The sequence below is a fragment of the Panthera onca genome, chromosome B3 (genome assembly GCF_046562875.1).
Source record: "Panthera onca isolate mPanOnc1 chromosome B3, mPanOnc1 haplotype 2, whole genome shotgun sequence".
NCBI lineage: Eukaryota > Metazoa > Chordata > Mammalia > Carnivora > Felidae > Panthera > Panthera onca.
The window spans coordinates 71,235,301-71,255,954 of NC_138344.1; the positions used below are offsets into that span (position 1 = coordinate 71,235,301).

General features: G+C 50.2%; 1 protein-coding gene across 14 annotated transcripts in view; it reads right to left on the minus strand.

Moving 5' to 3' along the window:
• Positions 1-20,654, minus strand: part of TEP1 (telomerase associated protein 1) — a 44,530-nt gene that overhangs the window by 7,271 nt on the left and 16,605 nt on the right. For 7 of the 14 annotated variants that reach the window (XM_078448420.2, XM_078448421.2, XM_060619056.3 and 4 more), the window contains exons 13-50: positions 18,833-19,001; positions 18,081-18,239; positions 17,824-17,901; positions 16,914-17,044; positions 16,541-16,600; positions 15,478-15,636; positions 14,629-14,805; positions 14,279-14,399; positions 13,570-13,694; positions 13,194-13,307; positions 12,971-13,088; positions 12,617-12,811; positions 12,322-12,497; positions 12,079-12,235; positions 11,787-11,966; positions 11,246-11,338; positions 10,819-10,951; positions 10,512-10,662; positions 10,131-10,264; positions 9,833-9,921; positions 9,461-9,575; positions 8,581-8,824; positions 8,265-8,388; positions 7,329-7,453; positions 7,105-7,204; positions 6,736-6,891; positions 6,377-6,589; positions 5,970-6,123; positions 5,651-5,863; positions 4,906-5,066; positions 4,551-4,664; positions 3,243-3,350; positions 2,745-2,877; positions 2,588-2,664; positions 2,095-2,227; positions 1,820-1,956; positions 1,545-1,669; positions 108-251 (exon numbers count right to left, since the gene is read on the minus strand). In XM_078448420.2, the coding sequence (XP_078304546.2) occupies positions 108-251; positions 1,545-1,669; positions 1,820-1,956; positions 2,095-2,227; positions 2,588-2,664; positions 2,745-2,877; positions 3,243-3,350; positions 4,551-4,664; positions 4,906-5,066; positions 5,651-5,863; positions 5,970-6,123; positions 6,377-6,589; positions 6,736-6,891; positions 7,105-7,204; positions 7,329-7,453; positions 8,265-8,388; positions 8,581-8,824; positions 9,461-9,575; positions 9,833-9,921; positions 10,131-10,264; positions 10,512-10,662; positions 10,819-10,951; positions 11,246-11,338; positions 11,787-11,966; positions 12,079-12,235; positions 12,322-12,497; positions 12,617-12,811; positions 12,971-13,088; positions 13,194-13,307; positions 13,570-13,694; positions 14,279-14,399; positions 14,629-14,805; positions 15,478-15,636; positions 16,541-16,600; positions 16,914-17,044; positions 17,824-17,901; positions 18,081-18,239; positions 18,833-19,001 (5,295 nt within the window). Of the gene's footprint in view, positions 1-107; positions 252-1,544; positions 1,670-1,819; positions 1,957-2,094; positions 2,228-2,587; positions 2,665-2,744; positions 2,909-3,242; positions 3,351-4,550; positions 4,665-4,905; positions 5,067-5,650; positions 5,864-5,969; positions 6,124-6,376; positions 6,590-6,735; positions 6,892-7,104; positions 7,205-7,328; positions 7,454-8,264; positions 8,389-8,580; positions 8,825-9,460; positions 9,576-9,832; positions 9,922-10,130; positions 10,265-10,511; positions 10,663-10,818; positions 10,952-11,245; positions 11,339-11,786; positions 11,967-12,078; positions 12,236-12,321; positions 12,498-12,616; positions 12,812-12,970; positions 13,089-13,193; positions 13,308-13,569; positions 13,695-14,278; positions 14,400-14,628; positions 14,806-15,477; positions 15,637-16,540; positions 16,601-16,913; positions 17,045-17,823; positions 17,902-18,080; positions 18,240-18,832; positions 19,002-20,654 lie in introns of those variants that run through there. The other 7 variants (XM_078448426.2, XM_078448425.2, XM_078448422.2 and 4 more) reach the window with 6 other exon arrangements.

Consider the following 20,654-nt stretch of genomic DNA (forward strand, 5'->3'; position numbering starts at 1 on the left):
TATGAGATCCCAGTATTTTGTTCTAAGTTAGACCAAACTTCAGGGTAACCACTAACCCACTTTTCCTCTTTCTGTAGCCTGAGAGGAAACAGCATTTTGGATCCTACCAGATTATAGAGGGAGCATCCCCTGGCTTCATGTGCAGCAACTCCAAATCTGCTTTGGCCAAGATGAGGGTGTGACCGTCTGGGGCCAGGGCCACACCTGTCAGGAACCCTAAGTCCTCCAGCAGAACTCGGTTCAGGTGAAGACTGGAGCGCAAAAAAGTTACATGAGACAGAAAGTTCCTATTTTAGTTCCCCTCTCTCAGGCTCCTCTGCTCCCCATGAATTCCTTAGGAGTGAAGTACAAACACAATGCATTAACTTCACTATGAATTCTCTTCCTCTTTCTGTTTTCCTTCTGTCAGTATTCATTATCACCATCTCCTTACCTGCCCAAACTAAGAATCTCTTACATGCCTGTCTTTTCCTTCCATCCTGGTTGATAAGCACTGCGGATTCTACTTGTTACAGATGCCTAAACCTCTCTCCCCACTTTGCATCCTACTGCCCAGCTCAGGGCCCACATTATTTCTTCCCTGGACTAGAACAACTAATGTAAAGGTGATCTCCCTGCCCTTCACATCTTTCTACTACTATCCATCCTCCATACTGCCACTAGAATCCTCTTCCTCAATTTCAGATCATTATTCTGTTCAAAATTCTTAGCACTGTGCTCTCCACAACCTGGCCCCAGTTTATCTTTTCAATCCAAATTCCCCGACACCCCCACCCCCACTCTCACCAAGAATCCAACATTTGGCTGTGCCCAGAATATACCATGCACTCTCATGCCTCCTTGCTTTCTGTTAATGATACTTGCTCTTCCTGAAACATCATTCCCTTCCCTTATGGGTCTAGAAAACTCCTGCTCATCCTTTAAGCCCAACATCAAACAGCAACTCTTTTGTACACCATAAATTTCTCAAATTCTGCACCCCCAGGAATTATGTATCTCTCTCTTCATTATAGCACTAACCACTCTGCATGTTGCTGGTGGTTTACTTAAGTGCACATTCTTCCACTGTGCTTCCTTAATTAAAAGGTAATTTCAGGGGTGCCTGGGTGACTCTGTCAGTTAAGTGTCTAACTCTTGATTTCGGCTCAGGTCATGATCTCACGGTTCATGACTTCAAGCCCTGCATTTGGCTCTGCCTGACAGCGTGGAGCCTGCTTGGGATTCTGTCTCCCTCTCTCTTTGCCCCTCCCCTGCTCTCTCTCTCTCTCTCTCTCAAAATAAATAAAAATAAACTTAAAAAAAAAAAAAGGATTTTCAATCTGGTTCATACTGCCTGGTTCAGAGCTTAGCATAAAGTAGGCACTTGGTAATTATTATTTAAATTGACATGATGAGGAACCAAAAACAATTTCCCAGGGTCTTTTCCCCACTTACTAACATCCTGTTAGTTCCTAGTTCAGAAGTAGAGGTGGAGTGATTTGCTCAAAATCCTGGGTGTGAGGAGACCACCGTGGTATCACATTAACCCAGCTGCCCCCTTTCACCTGAAATTTCTCTGTGTCGAACCCTTCTGCAATTCCACTTGCCACTCGCTGACTTTTTCATTAGCACTGAGAACAATCAAGGTGTGTGCTGAGTACCAGATCAGAGCACTGATGCTGCCTGGAGCCTTGAGAACACAACAGGTCCATTTCAGTATTCCTGAGGAGCCAGGACTAACCTTCCTTCCACTCCCAGACATCCCTCTTACCCCAGCACGTGCCACTACATGCACAGCCAGAACTCACATACACAAGGAACCAAGGTTGCCCCAACATACCTGTGCTGTGGCCACAGCCTTAGCTCCATGCCACAAGGTTAGTTCCCCAGTTTGATTCCCAGACACTGCCATAGAACCATCTGGGGCCCAGGCCAAAGCAGTGATGGCTGTAGGACTCCTGGGCATATACCTGTCATCTGGAGAAGGAAGGAAGTGATGCATTAGAAGCTGAACCACTATTGAGATGAAAGAGGAGATATCAGGCCACCCTGACCTTCATGGTCCCACGAACACACCCCTCTTTCATATGTTGCCTCGCTCCATGACTCACTCACCTGCTTCCTTAGGTACCTGCCAGAGCCGAATGGAACCATCCTCTGAGGTAGTCAACAGGAGGCCTGAGGTCTCTGAAACAGCAGCTGCACTGATTGGACCACTGTGTCCCAGGAGGGTGTGTGTTTGAAACACCTAGGAGGGGGGTGCCTGGGTGGCTCAGTCAGTTAAGTCAGTCAGACTTCAGCTCAGGTCATGATCTTATAGTTCGTGGGTTCGAGCCCTGCACAGGCTCTGTGCTGACAGCTCAGAGCCTGGAGCCTGTTTTGGATTCTGTGTCTCCCTCTCTCTGCCCCTCCCCAACTCTCTCTCTCTCTCTCTCTCTCAAAAATAAATAAACATTAAAAAAAAAAAAAAGTGAAACACCTAGGAGGAAAGGATGGAGGTGGGCCCAGCAGTGGGGGGAGGGGGAGGCACAGGAATGTCAACACAACAAAAGGCTGTTCCACTATACCCCCTCCACTCCGCCCACCCCCGTCCTTTCAGGGAACTCACCAAGAGTGGATGCCACAACCGTGTGGCCCCATCCAGTCCAACAGTCACCACTAGAAGCTCTGACCCAGGCTGCCCAGCTGATAAGGCACAGAGACTAAGTCAAAAGAAGGGAAGAAGCATGGGCGAAAGGGAGGGAAGGGGGCTGACAATCCCTTACCTGGCTGGGGCTCCAAGGCAGCTGCACAGTGGCTGATCGGTCCTGAGTGAGCAGGGATGCTCGTCAGCTCCACGCCCTGATGGTCCCACACTTTCAAGGTCCCATCTCGGCCCACAGACACCACATGTTCTTCCTGCCCCAGAGCACAGGATCAGTACAGAGTGCTATTGAGCAGGATATGGGGAGTGTGACTCCTACCAGGAGGTGAGGGCAGACCACTAAAGGCTTAGGCATTGTCAAAGAGTGAGGAAAACGCAGGGACAGAGTCTGGGTGGCTCAGGACTACAATCCTGCATGAGGTCCAGATACTAAGCTGCCCTCTTCCTCCCATCACACCAACCCTCAGCCTCAATATCCTAGATCGGTTCTAATCCAGGCCCGAGTATCTCATTCTTTATACTTCTTTTACCTTTGAGATTAGATACCCAAGGCACCCAGTGTCCCAAAGCCTACTTAGCTTTCCTAGAGCCCCCACTGAGCTCTCCACTGCCTTCTCACCACGGCTACCACGGCGCTCACGGCACTCTGATGACCTAGGAACTGGCCAAGCTGCTGTTTCAGTTCTGGGTCCCACAGCCCCACAGAGCCATCACTGGAGCAGGAGACCTGCAGAGTCAGAGGTTGGAGGAATGGGATTATCAGCATGGTTCCAGCATTTTTGTGTGTTTATAATATTGGGGAGGAGCAGTAAGGCTTGTGATTAAGAACATGGGATGTCCTGGGTTCAAATCCTAGCTCTGCCACACTTTACTTTGTGACCTGGGATAAGTTCATGTCTCTAAGCCTTAGAATTCTTATCTACTCAATAAGGATAATAACAGTGTATCTATCTCATATGGCTGCTGTGGGGCTAATGCACCTGCCTGGACTTAGGACTTAGCACACTGCCTAGCACATACTAAGCACTGAATAAATAGGGGCTATTGTCCTTGTTATTAATATAATGTCAGTCAACAAACCCAGACAAAGGTGAAAAGTCTGCAATGCCAAGAAAAGATCCAGCTGCCTAAAAGGCAAGGACAGGGCAGATATGACAAGTTTATTCAACTGATACTCCTTTCTCATCTCTTCTTGAGAATAATATAGGGACTCTGCATTGGAACACTAGGTTTTACCAACCTTGAGTGCATAATTTGAGTTGGTTTTTTTTGTTTTTTTGTTTTTTGCCTTAGGACTAAAGAAATCATAGCAATAGCCTTTAACTGCAGGGACAGGGCACACTAAATCCTTAGGGAGACAGTGTGTGTTCTTGTTAACAGCATGGGCTTTCTTTTCTTCTTCTTCTTCTTTTTTTTTAATGTTTATTTATTTTGATAGAGACAGAGAGCATGAGCAGGGGAGGGGCAGAGAGGGAGACAGAGAGAATCCCAAGCAGGCTCTGCACTGTCAGCACGGAGCCCCACGTGGGGCTCAAACTCACGAACCATGAGATCATGACCTGAGCTGGAATCAAGTCAGATGCTTAACTGACAGAGCCACCCAGGTACCCCAAGTGCATGGGCTTTCTTATGTTTACTGGTTCAGTTCATAACTTACCTGACCTTAGAAATGTTCTTTAATCTATCTGAGCTCTATATCCTTGTCTGTGAAAGAGATAATAGTAGTATCTGTATCTGCTTTACAAGGAGTTGTAAAGAGTAAAAGAGGCAAGACATTCAAAGAGCTGCCTGGCACATACTAAGTGCTCAATAAATGTCAGCTATTACTATTATTATAAATGGGTGTTAGAAATAGGATGAGATGGACAGTGTTGTCCTCCCCCAGGAACCCTGCTGAGCTCTGCCCCACCCCCACCTCTTCCCTTACCAATAGATTGTCTTTGGTCCAGGCACAGCCAGTGACCCAGTCACGGTGACAAGCAGAGAAGGAGTAAATCAGAACAGGGGCTTTGGGCATCCGCACATCCCAGCAGAAGAGATTCTGGATAGGTCCCAAGAGAGGGGGCAGTCAGGACCACAGGAGGGAGGCAGGAATACCAGGGCCATTTGGGGCAAGAAATTTTAAAGGGAAAGGGGATATCAAGGAAGGGATGGTGGGCAGATGCGGCAAAGGAGATATGGCAAAACAAAATGCCTTAGGGAGCAATGGGAAATGGGCTGTTGAGGAATCCAGGGACCAGAGGGGCTGTGGGGCCCAAGGCGGGAGGACCCCTGTGGCTCACCCGGTCCCTGCCCCCAGTGGCCAGCCTGCCTCCATCAGTGTTGAAGCTACAGCAGTTTACAGGCCCCTCATGTCCCCGGAGCTCAGTGCCACAGGGAAAGTCTTCTGCCTTTTGGGGCAGTGTCAGCAACTGCTTTGGCCAGAGCCGCACTGTGAAATCTTCTGCATTGGAAATAGGGAGAAGGGAAGATTCTCTGAAAGAGGAAGTGTGACAGGACCCCAAAGACAAAGGCAGTCATGCGGGGCGAGGGCGATGTCCCACGGCACAGCTCCAGGGAGAAAAGCAGTGAGTCATAGGCTGTGGAAAGCCTGAATAGGGGGTTAGTCATCATATGAGTTCAGCTGTCTAACTCCCTGCTACACCTCCAGACCCTCCTCTTCTCAAGTGCCCACTATTACTTGGACCAAGCTTCCTACCTAGAGAGGACTAAGGCCTCTCTCCTCACTTTCACCTCAACATCTCTCCTCATAAGGGAATATCATTCCTATACAAAGCAAAGTGTCCCACTGGGCAGAAACTCAAAGAATTATAGGGATTACAAAGAGGTCCCAGAATCAGGGCTAGGAAATAAGAAGAAATAGTCTAGACTGCTTATGTAAGATAAATGCATTTAAAACCACTTTCAAAGTTGTAAAAAAAAAAAAAAAAGTATGTGTGTGTATTTTCTTGTATGCATACACATATAAATTGAGGGAAACTATTAGCATCTTTAAAAGAAAGCTGCTCACTGCCCACCCAGCAGTACCTGATGCAGAAGCTAAGAGTTCGTTGGAGGTGGCCAGTCCCAACACGGGTTTCTGGTATCTGGACAAGAGCCAGAGGGACTGAAGGGAACTTTCCGTGAGATGCCAGCCTTGCAGGGACCCATCTTCTGCACCACTCACCAACACCTTAGGGCTGAGCCAGGCCAGTGCCGACACTGCCACATCTAGTGTTTGACACTGAGCCCCCTGGGAACCTAGAGAATGACCAGAAAACATAGAGTAACACATTCCAAAAGGGAATTCAGGGTAGGGATGTTCTTTCCAAAGGCCCAAACACCCCATCCTCTCTCTCTTCAGTACCTGAAGCAACTTTATAGATCCTAATGCCATCTGCTCGGTACCCAACAGCCACTCGATCGCCATCTGGGTTGAGAGCCACAGAGAGGGCAGGAGAGAGGGAAAGGGAACCAAGGCATCCCCGGGGCCGACCCAGAGATCCGGACCACACCTGAACCTGAGGGCCAAGAACAGGACTTAAAGATACACCACTTCCACCCCCAGAGTGACAGCCACCCCCATGAAAGTCCTCCTTCCAAAGAGTCTTCTCTGGAGAGCTGCTCGCACACACACCTGCACCCCTCTCCCTGTAGCTTGCACCAGCTAAGCTCCTCCCCTGTCTCCCCGACAAAGGCTCCACCCTTACCCAAATATTCCCTGCCTTTTGTACCCCCTCCTCAGAACCCACCACCAGCCCTCTGCAACCTGACCTTGCCATCCTCTCCGGCTGTCAGTAACTGGCACCCAGCGCGCAGGAAAAGGGCAGCGGCCACTGTGCCATGGTGGGCAGGGAAGGCAGCCAGCCGTGCCCCCTCATGCCAGGACCACAGCTCCACCGTCCCGTCCAGCCGACCCACAGCCACAACCCTCCCAGGCACATTGAAAGTCAAGGTACGGACGGAGGCTCCTGGGGTTCCCAGTTCCTACACGAGGAGGTAGAAATGGAAATGTCGGGAACTGCTCTCAACACAAGCCCAAAGTGAAACAGAACGTGGGTGTCTGTCGCTCCACATCTTCTGCTCCCACCCTCTTGAGCTTCCTCCCCCAGGGCTACACAGGACCATCTCACCTTGATAGCTTTGAGCCCGTCCACATGGAAGAAGCTGAAACTGCCAGCCCAGCTGCCTATAGCTATCACCTGCCCTTCTGGGTGGAAAGTAATGCAGTTCAGGGGCCTGGGACATGTATGTTCGAAGGCCAGCTGCCAGCGGACTGTGTCCCACAGCTGAAGGAGAGAGAAGGAGAGGAGTCTAGATGCTGAGTACAGATGCCTGAGCATCACAGTCCCAGAAGCCACCTTATCCAGTCCCCTGCCCTCAGCAGGGAAGGCTTCTTCCCAGCTAAGCAGTCAGCAGCTCTGCCTCACAAAGAAAACAACTTCACGGGGCTGACTTGGCAGTTAAGGCCACTTTGACTACCACAGCCCCTTGGTCATTACCTTCAGACATCCTCCCAGGCACACAGTGGCCAGCAGTCGGCGGTCTGGGCTGAGGCAGCAGCCAGTGATTTGATATTGGTGAGCCTTGGTCTGGAGCACCCTATCCCAGGGAGACAAAGTCAGGCTCCTGGGGCCCCTGGCCTCCCTCCTCTTTCTTCTCCCCTGGGGGCTCCCAACAAGCAGGGAAGGCCCTTACTCCCAGACATGAGGGAGGGACCCCTTACCGACAACCTTGCTTCAGGTCCCAGAGCTCCAAAAGCCCATCAAAGGCAGTGAGAAAGAGGGCACTGTCCGAGAGGAATGAGCAAGAGGATACCCCATCACAGCCGCTCACCAAAGACTTCTCCTCCTGTGAGAACGAGCAGGAAAGCATGCTCAGGACATTCCCTTGACCCCCCAATGTCCAGCACTCCAAGCCCCAATCAAAAAGGAGGCCAAGGCAAGAAGGGATGGAGAAAGTGTGGCCCTTTGTCCCCACACCAGGAATGCTTGTTAAAAGTAAAAAGCATTGGGCCCAACTCCAGATGTTGGCCAAGCTCAGGTTCAAGTGGGGCCACAAAGTCTCCCCCTACTCCAAACCCCATAAGTATCCCCAAGTCACAAAAGATTTTAATGGGTCTGAGGAGGGAATGGTGTTACATGCATGCATGCTATGGGGGTGGGGGGGTGATATGGGTGGGAAGCAGAGAGAGGTTGTGGCTGTGGGACCCACCTCTGCAGCCTAATCTGCTGTTACTATCCCTTAAGCACCCTCTACTCATTCCAGCAATTTCCAGGAAACATTCTCCCCTATGCCTTTCACTCAACTGGAATGCCTGCCCTTGTCTGTCCCTGTTCTCCGGTAAGTACCGGCTATGTTTTGGTTCCTTTTCCCCTTGTATGTCATATCTTTCAACAAAACTGACCACTTGGTGGGCAAAGACAATGTCCTACCCCTGTTTTCCTTGTGATGCTTAGTACAGTACAGCCTCAGTACAACTTTGAAGGGAAGGTGTGATGCAAATATTTGGAAAGCATGATTGATTTTGTGACCAAGCTTTCGATCTGATGTGAGGAAATAAAAGTTGCTGAATCAAACAGGGTGAAAACAGGTGGGGTTGGCTTGCCTAGTCTGTGAGGCTTTTTCTGGAGGCAAACTCTGCCAGCCTTGAGCATCATACCTGCCAGGTTTTCAGGTCCAACAGGTAAACCATCCCACTGGCTGTGCCCACAGCAGCTCTTTGCCCCCTGGGGCACAAGGTCACTGCAGTGGGGGATGAGGAAACTGTCAGAGACAGGCTGGAGCTAGAGAGAGTAGCAAGAAAGGGAGGAAATGAGGAATCAGGGAAGGAAGCAAATGGAAACTCGTGTTTGCATTTCTGTCCCTGAATCCCCCTCTCCACAGTGACTTTGGTCTGTCCTTTTTTCTCCAGTTTCAAAAAGGACTGTAGCTTGCTCTCTGGTGGGCTTACCAGCATCTGGGGCCAAGGGCCTTACCTCTGCCGGCCCCCCACGGTGTGGGGCTTATTCAACCATCGTAGCATGTGCTGGAGGCGCCAACGCCGCTGGGAAAGCTGGGGTGCCTGGTGGCAAAGAGGCGAGTCCAGAGGCTGGTTGGCTGCCTGCTGGGGCAGGAGCAGGGGGTACTGGTTGAGGATTGGAGCCTGCTGCCTCAGGAATGTGCGAAACACAGCAGTGTCAGTCTCAGGAAGACTTGGTTCCTCTTCGGGGACTGAGGAAGCTGTGGAAAAGAAGCACTGTGTCACTGGGGGGGCTAGCCTAGACCCCCATTAACCCCATTAGCCAAGTATGTCAGGCAGTGTCTAAAATGTCGTCTCACAAAACGTAAGAGACTCTTAAATATAGCGAACAAACAGAGGGTTGCTGGAGGGGTTGTGGGAGTGGGGATGGGCTAAATGGGTAAGGGGCAGTGAGGAATCTACTCCTAAAATCATTGTGGCACCATGTGCTAACTAACTTGGATGTAAATTATAAAAAATAAATAAATTTTAGAAAGTAAAAAAGAGAAAAATAAAATAAGATGTCGTCTCAAAGTCTTCTGACCCCACATCAGGAACACCCATTAGACGTACAAAGCCGTAGGCCCCACTCCAGACCTAGGGAAATGGAATCTGGGGACCCGGAGATCTGCAGTTTGAACAACAATCCTAGGTAATTTTATACCTATTAAATAATGTTTGGAAACCTCTGGTCTAAGAGATCTGGGCAGAAGGTCCCCTGCAAATTACTTGCTTACCCCTTTGGCATTTTTAACCTAGAAGAGAAATTTAACTGTTCTTTGCATTATACCTCCCCCGGAGCAGACCCCCCATGAACACACCCAGGAGGCCCAGATCTCAGAGAAGCCACCTCTCACCATAGAGGGCATGGGCCTCCAAGAGCCGAGAGACCAGACCCAGTTCCAGATGTGCAGCCACCACGTGGAGATTGGTGAGGAATTTTGCAAGAAGGTCACGGTTCCCGCTCTGGAGCTGGGAAGGTCATTGGATTCATTAGGATATGAAGAGGCAGGTGAGGAGGAATAGTCTAGTTTTAGACCTTGTCTGTGCAGCCAGGACCTCAACCTAGGAGCTGGGACAAAGGACCTCAAGGAAGAGGGCAGGAAAACTGAAAGGAGGAAAGGTAGAGGGGCATCATGGTAGTGGTGATGGTGCAGTCAAGAGGGAGTGGGGTCTCAGAACAGTCAAAGCAGCTGCTTGGGAGGTGTCTATGGGATCTCGAGACTAACCAGGTGGTGAGGCAAGTCTCCCAGAGCCTCAGGAAGGCAACTTCGGAAGATGCCCGAGGCATCGGGGTCACATGTCTTCCAGAGCTGAGCTGCAGGTGTGGATCACAGAACAGACGTTGAGATGGGCTCAGCCCTAAAGCATCTCCAAAGATCGTATTCCATAGGCTACCGCAAAAGCCATTCGCTCACTGGGGTGGCAGGTGAGGGGCCAGCTGATGGGGAGCACCAGTAGGTGGTCCTGGCCTCCGGGTATAGGCCCTACACTCAGTGCCCCGGGGTCACTTTGGGCTCCAATCACCTGCAATGAGGGTGTGTGCTGTCTTCTCCAGCCCTGGTCTCTTCCCGTATCGACATCTGGCTGCTGTCCTCAGGGGCCCAGCAGGGAGGCAGAGCCGGGCACCGGTGCGCTCCAGGGGGCCCTCCCCTAGCAAACTGTCCTCATGTGAGGGAAACAGAGCAGGAGAGGAGGGAAGGGGGCCTGTCAGTGAGTACCTGGCACAGCTGTGGACTCCCGTTCCCATCCCATATAGTGGTAACTTGAGTGGCAACCCATTCAGGGCCTGTGTGTCAGGGCCTATACTGAGGGGAGGGTGGAATGAAGAAAGGACCACATGGGGTTCTGGCTCAAAGATGTGAAGGCACAGGAGGTTGGTGGGAGCTCAGCTGGGGGCAGCTGTACCTGCGCAGACTCTGGACGAGGTAGGCGAATGGGCCCATGGGGAAGGGGTCCCTGCTGTTACCAGCAGCCACTGCTTCGTCCCAGCTCTTGGTTCCCCTGGGAAGTATCCGCCATGCACTCAGCACTCCGTACAGCTGGTCCACAGTGAGACCTGCAAACCCCAGCTCTCTGAGGCCCTCACCAAACCACACAGCATACCCATCCCATGACACCTGGCTCCTCCTCACACTGCTCACGGAGACCCCAACTGAACCAAGGTCATCCAACCCCTGAACTCTCGTTCTCCCAGCCCATCCCAACCACTGACCACTGCGTGTGGCCTCAAGGGTGGCCAAAGCTTGGGGAAGGACATCAGGGCCATGCTCTTCCTCCAGGGTGCCCAGGATGTGCTGCAGCAGCAGGGGGACAGTGGCCGGCAGGGTCCGGAGTCTGTCAGACACCTGGGAGAGGACGGAGACCGGGCTTTAGCCAGTGAGGGGAGGAGAAGAGGTGGCTTTCGTTGTGGGGAGGGGAGTGGGCAGCTGGAGAAATCATGGGAAAGGATGAGAAAAGGAAGAGAAACAGTGGGAAAGAAGTGAGGGTAGTGGTGAGTCAAGATGGGGAATGGTGATTACAAGATGACACAGGACAGGGTACGAAAAGTAGAGGGATGGGGGTGAAAGGAGCTGAATGAAGAATGGGAAGTGGATTAGGACTTAGAAAATAAGTGGTGAGGGTTTACATTCTCAACCAACCTGCTCATAAAACGTGTAGAGCCTCAGGTGATCCGTGACCAAGCGCAGGTAGAGTGGCAGGGATGATCCCCGCTTCACCAGCAACAGCCGCATCTGACAAGACGAAGGGGACTCAGTGTGGGGAGCAGAGAGCCTGCCACAGCCAGTCCTCAACCCCCCTGAGCTCCACCCCAAGCACCCAGCCCACTGCAGGGCAGTTCCTCCTCTGAGAATCCCCAGCAGTGACCTGATGGCATCACCTCACAGCCATCCCTTTGCTATACTGCTCTGCCAGCCAGCCCTACTTTCTGGAAAGCCCCTGTGGTTCAGCCCACCCCACCCAAGAATCACAGCCTTACTCCTCCCCTCACTGGGATGGACCCCGGGAGGCTATCTCTAGGGGAAAAAGGCTGGCTGGTGTTATAAGGAATCCCGGTTATCTTATTAACAGCATCCCCTGGCACAGAGTTCCTGCAGAAACAAAGCAGTAGGGCTGCACGGGGCAGCTAGCAGCCTCAGCACCCTGGGGCCTCACACACTCCAGCCCTGGCCCACATCCAACCTGGTTGTTAAAAGGTGACTCCTCCAGCCGCTTCCCATACAGGGCCAGCTCCTCTCTCACCAGCCGGGCCCGGGCAGATAGTTTCAGAGGCCCCAGGGCCACCACATGGGCACCTTGGCTCTGCTCCAGGGTCTCCCCCAGGCCTGCGTCAGTAGACACGCTCAGTACCAAGTGCACCCGCTATGATATTTGGGCATAAAGAGAAGAAGGTAGAAGGAAAAAGAAGAGGAGAAGGCTGGAGAGCCCCCGTCCCCACTACTGCATCCCACCCCCACCTCCTTCTCACACTCACCGGGGGAAGTGTCTTTGGGATCCAGTCTGAGACCAGCTGCCCATGCTGACCCACCAACCTGTCAGCCCCATCGATGATCAACACCAGGGTTTGGCCACTTTTCAGGGACTGAGCACACTTGGGCAGCAGTTCCTGCTGGAGCTCCCATACCAGGCCCCTGTAAGGACCAGGATCAGTGAGAGAGGGAGATACAGGGTGGGATCATGTGGAATCAACAAGGCTGGACTAATGGGGGATACACACCGGTAGGTGGTGGCGAGGGCACCTGGCTTTTGCAGTTGGCTATGCAGATAGGCACAGAGGCGTCTGAGCAGGGTGAGGGCAAGACCCTGGTCAGGGCGGGCCCCTGAAAAGTGGAAGAAGACTAACGGGGCCACCTTGGCCACATCAGGAGCCTGCAGTGCTGACACAAGGGATGCCTGCATGGACAGCAAAGAGAAAACATGGTCACATTGTTACATGCACAACTCCCTGTGCCCTGCTTCCTTAGCCTACATGGCCCTCACTTCCTCCTGCCCGGGGCTCTGAGACTATGTACCAGGAAGGCCGTCTTGCCCTGTCCTGACTGCCCGGTCACCAGGCTCAGCCTCCCTCGGTGCAGCGTTAGCTGCTTCACTGTGTCCTGAAGAAGGTGCAGTCGGGCAGGACTTGATGGATTCTGCAGCTGCTGGAAGGTGGCCTGGACCAAGTCATCATCTGGGATGGACACTGGCTGTTCCAGCTGGGCCCCAGGCTGAGGACACATGGGACAGTGACTGATAATGTTTCCATGCCCCTCAGGAACCCCAGACCTAAAAACTCACAGAGCCCCCACCAAATTACTTCCCATCCAGGACTACCCAGACCACCTTACCTTCTCTCCACTACCCTGGCCATGGGCGCCCCTGCTGACCTGTAGGTAAAGCTTCTGGATCATATTCCACACATCCTGCAGGACCAACTTTCCAAACTCCTCCAGCCCCCCAGCATAGGGCCGGCCGGCTGCCACACCCCCCCATTCACAGGGGTATCTACAGGTGAACCATGCACAAGCAGAGTCAGAGTGGGCCTGGCCCCCCTCCATATATTCCTCCATACAGGGGCTCTCTACCCACCCCACCCCCACCCCAGCTCACCTACGACAGGTAATCCCTTGCTGTCTGCTCAGGTAGCTCTTCAGTTCTGAGATTCGATGTGCGGCCTCTTCAGACTCAGAAGTAAAGTCAGATTTCCATGCATCTGGGACACAGCTGACCACCAAAGATACCCCAAAAGTGAGGCTACACTCAGACCCCAGCCTCTCTTCAGCCCCAACCATCAGACCTGGCTGTGGTTCCCTAAAACTCCGCAAGCAGAGATCACCTGGCTTCAGTGGCAAGGCTTATTTGGTGCTGCAAGGCAAGCTTTCTGAGCCTTGTACTCTCTTCTAGCTCCCCCTCCTGTACTCTGAATGCTATGGAGAGAGAAGATCTGGCCCCTGAGCCTGCGAGGTCCAGAAGCAACAGCAGGTACCTGAGGAAGCCAGAATCCCGGAAGTAGATGAGAGCTTGTGCAGAGGGCTGCTGACGAAGGCCCCGATTCAGGAACTGCATCACCTCCATCTCTGTCACAGAGCGACCTGGAGGGTACTGCTGGGCCTGCAGGGAGAGGGCAGAGAACAGGCTGGTTCAGTCCCAGGTCACACTGACCCCTCCCTTGAGACCTACCAAGACCCTAGGGTTCCTGCATCTCAGCAATATTCCTCCCTCCCTCCAGACACAAGCCAACAAAACACAGCTAGTAGCTAACATGTACTGAATGCCTGTCACATGTTGAGCATTTTTAAAAATAGATTTCTAATCCTCATAGTAACCCTACAGTATAGACTCCACTGTTCCTCTTTAATACATGGGGAAGTTGAGGCTAGGTTAGGATAAGCCGTTTCCCACAAAGTCACACAATCTATAAATGATAGAAGGGAGATCAGAACCCAGATCCGTCTGATAGCAAACTCTAAACAGACCTACTCTCTTACCTCTCGCATCCCTTGGCCAACTGGGAGGTACTTCTCAAAGGAATTCCCTCATCTATGACTTGGCCGCTTGCAGAACCTTCTGCCTGGGTTTCACCTTCAAGTCTCAGATCTAGTCCCAAGGTTCCTGACACACTGTGGCTTCTCTCCACACTTGTCCCAACCTTTGTTTCCTCCCCAGACCCCACTCCAACCCCCAACCTGCCTTACCCAGCGGAAGTGAGGATGGTCAGGGAGGTTGTAGTTGGGGGGAACGTAGCCATAGCGGGAGCCCAGAATCCCCACAAACAGCTGCGAGTTCTCCACCTCCCCAAGGCACACTTCCAGTTGTCTGCAGACATGGTTATGGAGGCATTGGATCAGAGAATACAGGTATAAATAGGAAGATAGGGCCCTGGCTCAAAACTGAGCCAAGTAAAGGCAGACTGCTCTTGTTAGCATCCAAATAGCAGCCCCTGCCCTAGGCCCTCAGACTCCCTTGTAGCCTCAACCCTACCCACCTCAATTCTACCACTCAAGCCCCTCATCTCTGTCCCAGCTCTTCTCTGTGGCCCCCTCACCTGTTCCTCCGGGTCTCCTCCTCAGTGACGCCCCAGCGCAGGTCAATGGCATGAAGGCTGATGTGGTGAGGGGCCGCTCGGGCCTGCAATGCTGGCAGCACAGACCTCAGCAGCAGGTCCCGCTCCCCGTGCATGTCCCGGAAAGTGGAGGAAATGAAAAGCCTGATGCTGCGCCATCTGGGGGTAAGCAGAGGCTTGGGCTCACTCTAGCAATCAGCCCCACAACCCAATTCCACAGATGCGGCTGAGCACATCCTTCAGCACAAGCCAGTACAAGTAAGGTATGACAGATGCCAGGGTGAGGTCCAGCAGGCCTCCAGAGAATAACCTGCTTATAGCCTCTCCTGCAGAGCCCTGGAACTTAAACCCTACTTGCCGTTTCTCACATATCCCTCTTTGTCAGCTAATTATTATGCACTTACTATTTGCCCATTCTGTGAGGTAAGCACCATCATTATTTCCATTTTACTAATAAAAAACTAAAGTTTTTAAGAAATTAAAAACAACTAGCCCAAGATTCAAGCTACTACTTGGCAAAGCTGTGATGAGAAAGCCAGAGCCTATTCTCCTAAGCCCTCTGCCCGAGCCCTGGCTGTATGTCCACAGTGCATGCTGCCCGCTGCCTGCTGCCCGCCTCACATCTGACCCCCTGCCCAGGTAGAGAAAGTAGTATGCTCACTATCTGACAACTTCCTCCGTCAGGGAAATCCCTACCTGGGAAAGAGATGAGTTCTACTTAGTGAGTAGAACAAACAGCATCTCCACAGCCAGAACTGCAGCCACCAGAATTTCTGCAGGTTTTGACCACAGTGTCTCCCGATTCACAAAGGCATAGAAACATAGACTAACCCATGCTGGGAAATCAGAGCCAAGGGGCTTAGAGTGACCTCTTCCAGTGGCCGGAGAGACAGGTCCCCAGTCTTTCCTGGGGGTGGTGGAATCTTGAATATTTTGTCCATTTGCCCCACGTGCTCTAGAAGACAGGAGACTCCACGCTCTGCAATGAACCTGACATAAATATAACAAAATAAGTAAGAGTGAATACCAGAGTCAGAATCAGGCAGGTCTTCCAAGGGGGCAGGGGACAAAGATATAGAGAGGTAGGTCACCCAGTTAACTGGAGCCCCTTAAGAAGACAACCATAAGCAGTGAATGTAGACTTAAAATAAACAGGGGTGCAGAACTACAGGGATGAAGGAACAGAGAAGACACCCAGCTCTAGCATGGTCATCATTGGGCTTTCTGTTGGGCCAGGGGTAGTTAGGCTGGCAAAGGGTAAGATTAAAGATTAAAGACTAAGGCCATCCCATTCAGAGCTTGATCAGCTTTGTATCAGCTGTGAAAGCTCTCTGGAGGAGGAATGGGCCTGAGGCTTCCTACTAGCAGCTGGGGGGCGATGGAGGCATACAAAGGAAAAGGTAGGAGAGAGAAAACAAGTAAATGAGAAGGCTAAGCATAGAGACAAAGTTAAAAGATTTCTGTAAATTTGGCATCTATAAATAAATTTAGCATGAGATTTACTCTGGATCAAGAATGGAACAGAGGCGGCAAAGAATGAATAGAAATGATGTGACCAACCCTTGCGTTGTTCCCTTAAAAGAGAACAGTGCAACCTCCCCTGTCCCCTTCTCCTCTTTCCTACTAGGTGTAATGCAAAAATGATGACTGGGGCTGGAGCAGCAGTCTTGAACCGTGAGGTGAAAGCAGAGTATTTGAGGATGGTGGAACAATAAGATAGAAGGTGTCTGGGTCCCTGTAACATTCTGCTGCTGCTACATCTGGACAGTGGCAAAAGAGGAATAAACTTCTATCTTGCTTAAAAACAGAAGTAAGTGGAGTAGAAGACACAAGTAATCTCTGAAAGACGTTCTAACAAAGCCCCCAACCCCTTGTGCGTCCATTCTGTACTCACTTCAGGATCCCGTCATTACAGCCTGAGAGTGTCACGTCATTGGGATTTGAATCTGATAATCTGGCAAAGGAAGAAGCAACCATTAGAAACAGTGCCAGGAACACAGAGTCCCTGCGCTCTAGGATGGATACCCCACCTCTGCATGTTTAATTAGGGTCATGTGCTAGGTTGGGGCTGGGATGGACCCCTACAAAGGGGTATGGAGCTAGGCTAAAGACTTCAGAGAAGGTTCTAGTATTTGAAGTGCAATCAAGGTAGGAGGCAGAGATGGAAGGCATCTGGTGAGTGGGAATGCCCCAAGCTCCAGTGGGGGTAGAGAGGAAATATGAAAACCTATCTTTTGGCACTGGACAAGGAGTTTGAGCGTCCTTACGTGTCACATATCCTACTTAGGGGAACACAAACAAAGAGGCACTTGGAATTCACATGCTGCCAGAAACGCTGTTTGGCCTCATTTATCAGTTTCTCATACATATCATTGCCGAAGAGGATGACCCTGTCCACCTGTAAGATGAAAAGGGAGGGGCTGAGAACAGGGAGCACAGGGACAGAAGAGATGCTAATAAGCTTAGGACATCAAGAGAAGAGATCTCTGGGGCTGAGGGGATTAGGAGAACTCTGAAGGGAACTGAAGGGAATGGAAATTGCCTCTCATGAGAGCCCTTAGGATGGGGGAGCCACTACACCCTGACATGGAGGGGTGAGAAAGTGGGGGAGGGGCAGTGGTGTGCTGTAGCTGGCTCACTCAGGCTCACAAGAGCTAACTGTTACATTTTTAGGAATTTTGTGATCCAGTTGTTAAATAGTGCCACTGCTAAACATTGAAGAGTATAAACTTATAATTAAATAAATTATATTAAAAACAAAGGTAATAAATACTTGAAACTCATCATTTCCTAGTTATTTTACTACATTTTACCATTATCTAGATCTTATTTACATACTCGATCTACGTTGTAGAAATACCATATAATGGTGTGCTACTGAGCATCTCTTCTCACCTCTGTTCACTGATATCATGCTGGCAGCTTGAAATCAGCCATGATTGGAGTAATTTACACCTTAGAAATTAGCAAATGCTATTAACCAAGATTCATTTTTTTCCAGAGCACCGGTTGTTAAACAATTACCAGCCCACCACACAGCAGAGGGCTGCAGCCAGCAGGAAGTGGGTGTGGGTACTGCCCATCATTTGAAAGATGACCTTTGAGAAATTACACACATCAGTTGAGGAGGGAAGGGTGAGGGCGGGGAGGGTTTCTCAGGGACTGGGGACTACTCACAGGGATCCTTTGGGCAGCCAGAGACAACAGGTACTTCCCAAAAGTGTGCAGGGACCATTCATCCTCTCCATCTGGCTCCTGAAGGAAAGAGTCTCATGTTCCTTATTTGCATGGGAGACAATCGGTAAGCAACAAACACCAAATACTGCTTGGGAATCTTCAGCACTGTATATATCCAAGCCTTTCCTGATTTTCCAGCCTGTGTCCAGGGCTGTGACCATTCATGCATTTTTGCATGGTGGGGGCAGGTGTCTGACCTGGACTTGAGCCTGGAGTATGCCGGCCGTCTTCAGGATACCTTCTTCTGCCTTAACTGTGATAGTCTTCACAGTGCCTCCTCCGCACAGTAAGAGATCCACCTGCTCCGCCCGTGCAATTACCATCCCAATCAGCAGCAGCACATAGTTTAGGTGGGGCTGATTGGACAAACATCAGGGTGAAATAAGGATCTCCTATTTTTTTAAGTAGGCTCCATGCGCAACATGGGGCTTGAACTCACCACCCTGAGATCGAAAGTCACATGCTCTACTGACTGAGCTGGCCAAGTGCCCTGGCTCCCCTATTTTGAAATCCACCCTTGCCCATCCAGCCCTGAAGGCCAAACGCCTCCAGCCTCCATTAGTTGGGGGAAAAGGACAAAATCTCCAGTTAGGAAGGGACAGCTTCAGCAGCTTTCAGTAAGAGCTGGCCAGGGTGGAGAAGGGCCAGCAGTCCTGCCCAAATTCAACATTGGGATATAGGATGTAAAAATGAAACATACTTCGGTGACAGAAATTTAGAGAGAATTAAGCACCAGCCAAATGTGGAATATAAGTATTGTAATCCATAAACAGGCTAGAGACCACATTCTAGGAACTGTCCCTAGGAACCAAGGTCTGATACCAAGAAGCAAATGTTTGCCATTTATTTCAGTTCTGAGTGCTTCCTTGGGAGAACCACATCTGGGAACAGGATAGTTCTCGGGATCCCCAGCATCCTACCAACCCCCCACCTTTTAAATTTTTTTTACCCCTTCTGGGTTGCGCTTGGGACAGAACTGGTCTGCACCGCCATCTGTCAGATAGACCAAGATGGTGCGGCCTGGCAGCGGGGGCACGTTGTGTTTCACGGAGAGGTTCACAGCTGTCTCTAGGGCCTGACGATACCGAACCAGCATCTCACCATCATATTTCCACTGTCTGCAGGCAGAAAAGACACAGAAGGGCTCAGGGGCTTCTATATTTGCCATTTCGAGGCAGATGGGAAGATGAGAACTTGCCACCCCAGAATGAAGTGTTCACACCACTTCCGCAGCCTGCCTCCATTGCCGCCATCCTATAGGACTCTTCAGTCTCATGGCTGGAGAGGAGAAGTCATTTCCTGATCCACTCTCTGAAATCATTTGCCACACTTCCCATATCAATCTATACTTACTTCATGAGGCAAGATTTAACTTACTTTTAAATTGTATTTTAAAGAATATTAACTCCTTATTCCAAACACTGGAAATTATTTTTTTAATTAATTTTTTTTTCTTAACATTTATTTATCATTGAGAGACAAAGCATGAGCATGGGAGGGGCAGAGAGAGGAGGAGACACAGAATCCGAAGCAGGCTCCAGGCTCTGAGCTGTCAGCACAGAGCCCAACGTGAGGCTCGAACCCACAAGCCGCGAGATCATGACCTGAGCTGAAGTCGGACACTCAACCGAGCCAACCAGGCGCCCCCGAAAACTGGCAATTAAAGGGGACAAAAAAAAGAACATTTGTCCCACGTTTCTAGTAGAATCTTTACTTCAGGGTAACTAAACAGCTTTAGTTGATAAGGCAAGTTCTTTTTAGAATTCCAGCTAATGAATATGGGAATGGAGAAAATTCCCATTCTAGAACTGTTAATGAAACAATTGGTTCAGGAAAAGATCACCAATGGATAAACTATCAACTTCCAGTGAAGAGATCAGGCTATAACCATTTAAACACATGGGTCAATCTTCGTTAACATCACACTGAGTAGGACCACAGATCTTTGGCGCCTCATGATCCTTTATCCTATGAGGAGGTTAAAAAAAAAAAAAGTCTGCTGGTCTCACTCATAGCATACAAAGGATCTCCTATGAAATATTCTTGCAAGGAAAAAAAAAAGTGAAATCTGAATCTGTACAAGCCTTTGGAGTTAATGCCCTCAGTACATGAAACAGAAACAAGTTAGAAGACACCATGAGGAAGTTGACAAATCCAGAATGTGGGACATTCTGCAGAGCCCTTGAACCCAGTGTCTACAGCAAGTCAATGGTATGAAGACAAAGAAAAGATTAAAAGAGATATGAGAGACTTAATAATCAAATATAATGTGTATGCCTTATTTGGATTCTGATTTGAATAAAATTGTAAAATCATACTTTTGAGATAATTGGGAAATTTGAATATGGACTAGATAATAAATGATAATACCAAGGAATTATTTTCAGTTCTATTAGGTATATTAATGACATTTTAATTACATAAGACAATATCTGTTTTAATTTCTTTTTCTTAAGTACTTACTTAAGAATAAATAAATTTTGAGAAATTTTGAGAGAGAGCTAGCATGAGCAGGGGAGGGGCAGAGGGAGAGAGGAGAGAATCCCAAGCAGGCTCTGCACTTTCAGCACAGAGCCCAACTTGCGGCTCAAACTCACAAACTGTGAGATCATGACCTGAGTCAAAATCAAGAAGCTCAATCAACTGAGCCACCCAGGAGCCCCAAAAATGCCTGCTTTAAAAGACACACATGAGCGGCGCCTGGGTGGCTCAGTCAGTTAAACATCTGACTTTGGCTCAGGTCATGATCTCACAATTTTGTGCGTTTGAGC